The following is a 6675-nucleotide window of genomic DNA, read 5'->3' on the forward strand; positions in this document are numbered from 1 at the left end:
CTTGTTAGGTTGTGTTTACATCTGCGCTGTGGCACAGCTCCAATATGTCATCAGTCTCGCGTTGATTATTTAACCCGAAAAAGGAAGGAAAACAAAAATAGAAGAAGCATTCAACCAACCCAAGCTAAATGCGATCTACCTCCAAGTCATGCCAGTTTGTGCTCAAACCAGGGAACAAAACAAAACAAGTTGACACATCCTTTCTCTAGTAGGTCCCTTTAGGTTTGTCACTTTGGTGCCCAAACACCTGCAGATTCATTTTAGTGTAAAATGACCTGTCCAGAACCATACTCTCAGGGAAAAGGCAGGGGGGATGTTCGAAAACAAAAGCAAAAAGGTCAGTGGTTTGTGAGATGAGGCAGGCGGCGGATGAGACAGAACGGTTTATATATAGAGGAACATGGCAGAAGGGGTCTGGGTGATCATTTCTCTGTTGTTGTTGATGTGTGTAAGCAGTGACACAATCTCTCATGAACCGCGGAAACAAATACACATAAACAAGTCACTGCCGCTTGTCGTCTTCTCCCAGGGCTGCTTTCTTTGTTTTGGTTTCTGCTCGTGCCTAATGGTGAGAATGTAACTGCGAGATAGACTAGCTGCTGCTCTTTCCGTAATGGTCTTAACCCATTTTGACCTGAGATCAGATTCTATAAATGTCTTCTAAATCCTGACAGTTTTCTGGAAAAGCTATGTTTCCATAGCTGTTCTTCGATTTAAAATAAATAAATAAATATAAATAAACTTTATTTATATAGCACCTTTCATACATAAATGTACAGTAGCTCAAAGTGCTTTACAGAGCAGAAAAGATAAAACAGGCATGCAGTTAAAACAATAGGACAATAACGCAGTGTCAAATCAGGCAAAGGCAGTGGTACAAAGATAAGAACAGATATTTTAAAACTCAACTAAAAGCAAGAGTAAAAAGGTGAGTCTTAAGCTGTGTCTTAAAAATGTCTATAGATAAATAGCAGATCTACAAGCTCGTAGCGCGCCACTCGGTGGTGCGCTATGAGCTTGTAGATCTGCTATTTTTCAATAGCTAAAGCATAACACCAAAAGGGGTTCCCGCCCAAAATGGGTTAAATGCCTAAATGGATCACCGCGGACATAATCGTAACACAGTGCAATGTGCTGTACTGTAGATATGCCAAGGTAGAATTCTGTTGCACACACGCGCGCAACTGTTTCCCGCGCTCTTTCATTCACACGCGCACACACCTGCTGCATCAGGTGCAGATGCAGATTCATCCCATAACGAGCTGGAAGCATTCCAGAGGAATCGTACCCAAACAGCAATATAAACACGTTTTTTTTAAACAACATAATTAACCTGATCATCACTTGGCAAGTCATCAAGGACTGATCAAGTCAGCGGACAGATCATCATACAGCATGAGGAAACATGTTCCCATGGTTATGGGAACGTTCTGCCTTGCTAAAATTACTTGGGATTTTTGAGTCTTTTGCCTTTTAATTGCAGATGCAGCGCAATACGAACACTGCAGAGATTCGTTCGAACGTGGGGTCCTCTCGCTTATCTCTCGGGTACGCCAGCTCATTCACCAAGATTTTATAACTCCCAAATTTGCCATTTGCCCCGTTTGCTCCCTCGCAATCAAGCTAGCAGTGCGCGGCGGGGAGCTGATGTTACTGACGGAATGCAGAGAAGATCCCCAACAGGGCTTTTCGGTAATGAGCCCGCGATACAGCCGAGACGAGATGGCCTCCAGGTGCCACGCAATGATTTTGCAGGTGGAAGTTGTTCCCATATCAGTCCTTTTTGATTTGGGGATATATGGACCAAGGCCAAAGTAATTAGACCCACGCTGACTGTGTGTTTAGGTACAAACACATTGTACAGGAGCATGAAGCGCTCTCTCTCTCTCTCTCTCTCTGTCTTCTCTGTCTTTTTTTATTTGGTGGGAGGGGAGTATGTTTGTCCTGAAATAAGCCTGGGTTTTGCAGTGTCCCTGCCTCCACCTTATCTCTGACTCATAAACCAGATGGGGGACCTGTTCTTTCCCTCCTATCCCCTGCACTGCTGTCTCCTTCTGTTTATTCCCCACACAGTCGGATTCCACTGTGGTACTTTAATACAGAAAAGGACCCGTAGCGGTTCATTTGGGTCCATGAATAGTGGGGAAACAACTCTTTCTCTTTCCCCACCTCCTCCTCCTCCTCCATCTGCCCTTCTTTCTGGTTTCCCAGTTCTAAGATGCCATAATACTTTCCATTTAAAAATGCCGGGAAAAAAACGCCTGCATGTTTTGGAGCTGCTAACCATGAACACCGGAGGAGGGTAGTTGTATACCAACCCGGTCTCACCCAAACACGGCGAAATTGCACGGATTGACATTCCCGTACATACACGCCTAGAAAAACCCCAAGTCCGTACATATTACACAGGAATCCTCCCCATAGACTGATGGAGGGGGCGCCGTCTCTTCCGAACTTGAGCCACGAGAGACGCCACAGCTAGCGTGCTAAAGCGCGCAAGTTGCCGTGTCGAACGTTGTGAAGTTCGGTAGAGCCGACTCAGCCCTGTCCGAGTTGTAACCCAACAGCACAGAATCGTAAATAATGTCAAACCTGATCTCAACCAAACATGGTTAAATAGCACGGATTGGCAATTCCGTACATACAATACTAGTGAAAGCCACGCCTCCATCGTGGTCAAAACAGTATAATAACTGTATGGATTTTGGGGTTTTCTAGGCATGTGTACGGAATTGCCAACCCATGCTATTTCACCGTGTTTGGGTGAGATAGGGCTGTGTATACAAGGGTGGGCTATGAGAGAATTACCGTCAGGTGGTCTCCATTACACTTTACAAAGGATCACTCTCGTAATCAGTATAATGCTAGGCCTCCAAATGAGCAGCGCCAACACGTGTGTTGGCGCTTACTGGAGTGTGTCCATGGCGTCGTATCACGTTGTTTTTAACCCATTCAGGCCTGACGTCGAAATTTAAAAAAAAAGTTTTCTAAATCATGACAATTTTCGGAAATATTTGAGGCACATTTTAACGATTTTTCAAAAATAGCAGACCTACAAGTTCATAGCGCGCCACTCGGTGGCGCGCTATGAGCTTGTAGATCTGCTATTTTTCAATAGCTAAATTATAACATAATGTTTAAAACACCAAAAGGGGTTCCCGCCCCAAAATGGGTTAATGGTTAATGTGGTTAAACGCTAACGTGACATGGATGCGTTCCAGGTCTCAATGGATTAATTGCATGCAGTGCCCGTTTAAGCAGAGAAGGGCATCTAATTAGTGTCCTTTGACATTAGCCACTGATTCCGGTGCTTTGACTGGGGATACAATTTATAGGATTTTAGCTTCCCCCCGATCAGACTTAATTGACTGCGATAAGGGTTGAGTCTCCAATGGGGCTCTGAATGAATTGTACTATACAGTAGGTGGTTAATGAGAAAAGATGCATGTTTTTTGTGAAATACCCTTCACTGTGCACTTTCATTGATTTTCCAGTGGTGGAAAGTAACTAAGTACTTTAGTACTGTACTTAAGACAAAATTTGCACTTTTACTTCACTACAATTATTTGAAAACTTTAGTTACTAGTTACTTTGGAGATTTTAAAAACATACATTAACCACTTCAACCCTATACATTTCGGCCATTTGAAAATAGCCGATCTACAAGCTCTCAATGCGTCTCAATGCGTCGCATTGCGACGCATTGAGAGCTTGTAGATCTGCTATTTTCAATAGATTTTCTACACATTTTTAACTTGTGAAATGGGACATTCTGCAACATGAGTACTTTTACTTTTAGTACTTTAAGTACATTTTGATGCCGATACTTTTGTACTTTTACTCGAGTACATTTTCAATTCCGTACTTGTACTTGTAACGAAGTAGTTCTAAATTGCAGTATTGGTACTTTTACTTAAGTAAAACAATTGAGTACTTTTTCCACCACTGTTGATTTCAGATATTGTGTGGACTACTGACCAGGCCAATATGGGTTTACACGTTACACCCACCCAGTAAAGGTTTTTTTGTTTTGCTTCACTGCAAATTCTAATGTTATTTTGATATTTATTGATTGTCTCCACCAGGCCGAAGGCATGGGGAGAGAGTATGTTTTGCACTCCGTCCGTGTGTGTGTGTGCGTGTGTGTGTGTCCGTCCGTCCGTCCGTCCTTCCTTCCGTCCGTCCGTTACCAGCTAATCTCCGGCACCGTTAACCCGGTCGATGCCAAACTTTGCACACACACTCCCTGGATGCCAACGATGAACCTCTGCCCCACATTTTCCAGAACGGCCTGTTATAGCGCCACCATGAGGCAGCTTTTCACATTGTTTACCTAAAACTGCACCGATCTGCGTGAAACGTTGCATGCACACTCCCTAGAGGCCAAGGACAAACCTTTGACCTGCATTTTCCGCATCTGCCTTTTATAGCGCCACCAGGAGGCCGACTTTTGTAAAACTCATTTTTGGATATTACTCCTCCAGATTCTGTCCAAAAATCTCAAAAATCATTCCACAGTATCTCTATGGTCATGTGCTCAAGTCGGATCTGTCCGATATTTCATATTCCATCCTAATTGGCTATAATTGGCTTTCACAGTTTGCAAGATTGCCCCGTTTTGAACAAAAGCCTCAAATCATGAACGCAGCATGCAATTTACGTCAAATCTTTCACACATTTTCTTACTAGGCTGAGGAATATATCCCACCCTTTTCACATTGGCCTGTTATAGCGCCACCAACAGCTTGATTTTTGCAAAACACATTTTTGGAACAAAATGCCTCAAATCATCCAATTGCCATCAAAGGCAAACATATTACTTATTTATATTACTCCTAAACATTTTGCCAAACATCTCACACAGTCCTATCCTCCTGGTGGAGACCTGTGCCCAGAAGGGCACTTTTTCTAGTTGTATCTACTATCCTAGTGTCTTTGAAGTATTACATTGTCTTTATGACTATATGGTTCATGCCATCTACTCTACGTCTGCTTTATGTCTATGTTGTAAAAGGTTTTTACACTGATCGCTTTGTAAGACTATCCTCGTAGGATGAGGATGTAAAATCCACATCTTCAAATACTTTTAATTTCTTTCATTTTTACCAATGCATTTTTTGAAATATATATATATATATCTTGCTGCTGGTAGTGAGCATTTTCACTGAATCCATCCATCCCTCCATCCATCTTCAACCACTTATCCGTAGTCGGGTCGCGGGGGCAACTGCTCCTGACTTCCCCCTCCAGAGCAACAATAGGGACTTTAAGCAACGACTGTTTCAGGACGGCGACGCTATGCGGAAGTACGGGGGCGGACATATAAATAATACGGCGGTGGACGGAGAGCAGGTTTATGTATCGAGCACTGATCCATTTCCGATTGCCGTATCCGACTGGCGTAGCTGTCGTTGCTTAAACTCCCTATTAGTGACTTCCTCCTGGGGGATTCCGAGACGTTCCAAGGCCAGTGAGTCGATGTGTTTCCTCCAACTGTGCCATGGTCTGCCCCGGGGTCTCTTCCCAGTGGGACGTGCGTCGAGGACCTCCCTAGGGAGGCGACCGAGAGGCCTCCTTCATTCACTGAATGAAGACTTGATTGCTGAGCTTTTTGTTTGTTTTGTTTACCTACAGAGGATCCAGAACACTACGGACACACTGCTGGATCTAACAGGACGGAACGTGACGGACTTCCTTGTCAAGACATATGAGCACTCAGGCAAAACAAGGTATTGTCTTTATGTGAAACATGAACAAAACAAGCACAAAAAGTAATAGAAACATGTGTACCTCGGAGATACAGGTTTTAGCCATGAATCACGATGAAATATAGAACATCTGACATTTCCGTCTTGATGACACGCACATACTGTACACACAGACAAGGACAGACGGATGGACGGACAGGGGCCAAAACATAGTCTCGGCCATGCCTTCGGCCTGGTGGACATAATAAATAGACTTGAACATACTGGCAGGCCCGGCCCTTCCTACAGGCCGAGCACCTCCCCCATGTGTCAGAGTTTCTGCTTACTTCATCTCCATTTGACACTTATTTGCGTGTGTGTGCGTGCGTGTTTTGTTTGCGAGAGAGAGAGAGAGGGGGGGGGGGGCGGAGGGGGAGAGAGGGAGAGAAAGAAAGAGTTGATGGTTGTATATACAGTATAGTAGTGTCTGGACTTGACAGTGCCTGCAGTATGTCCACTTACATTCATTTACTTCCACTGTCTGGTTTGTCCTTGTTTCAGGTACGGTGGGATCTCTGCCGGTGGTGTGAACTCGCAGGCTCGTCTGACAGAAACCCAGATCGAAGCTGCGTTCAGGGACCTAAATGGCGTGTTCGCATCAGTCCAGGTATGCTCTATTTTGTTTGTTTGACTGTTTTACTCTTTCGAGTGTTGTGATTGGTACCAACTACCAAGGTGCGCGCAAGGAAGAAATGCCTGACAGCAATGTCAAATGCGCTTGCTTGTTTCTTGAATTGTGTTTGCCACTGAAACCACAGGCATGGCAGTGGAGAAGCTGAGGCTGTACAACAATACCCCACATTTCTACTTCCGTCTCCAATCCCCTCCAACCCCAAAACACTACGTGTTGATTGCTGATCAATATAGCCAGTAGGTGCCGAGAAGACATGTTCTACAAGAGGAAGGAAGGCAAAAAAAAAACGGTTTC

The 6675-nt window shown here is 44.2% G+C and overlaps 1 protein-coding gene across 1 annotated transcript in view; it reads left to right on the top strand.

Moving 5' to 3' along the window:
* The window catches only part of LOC306914597 (phospholipid-transporting ATPase ABCA1), a 272775-nt gene that overhangs the window by 179136 nt on the left and 86964 nt on the right, over nt 1-6675 (top strand). Inside the window, exons 34-35 of the mRNA XM_079491713.1 lie at nt 5635-5729; nt 6249-6354. Coding sequence (XP_079347839.1) covers nt 5635-5729; nt 6249-6354 — 201 coding nt within the window. The remainder of the gene's footprint in view (nt 1-5634; nt 5730-6248; nt 6355-6675) is intronic.

Source organism: Electrona antarctica (assembly GCF_951216825.1).
Source record: "Electrona antarctica genome assembly, chromosome: 21".
Classification (NCBI taxonomy): Eukaryota; Metazoa; Chordata; class Actinopteri; order Myctophiformes; family Myctophidae; genus Electrona; species Electrona antarctica.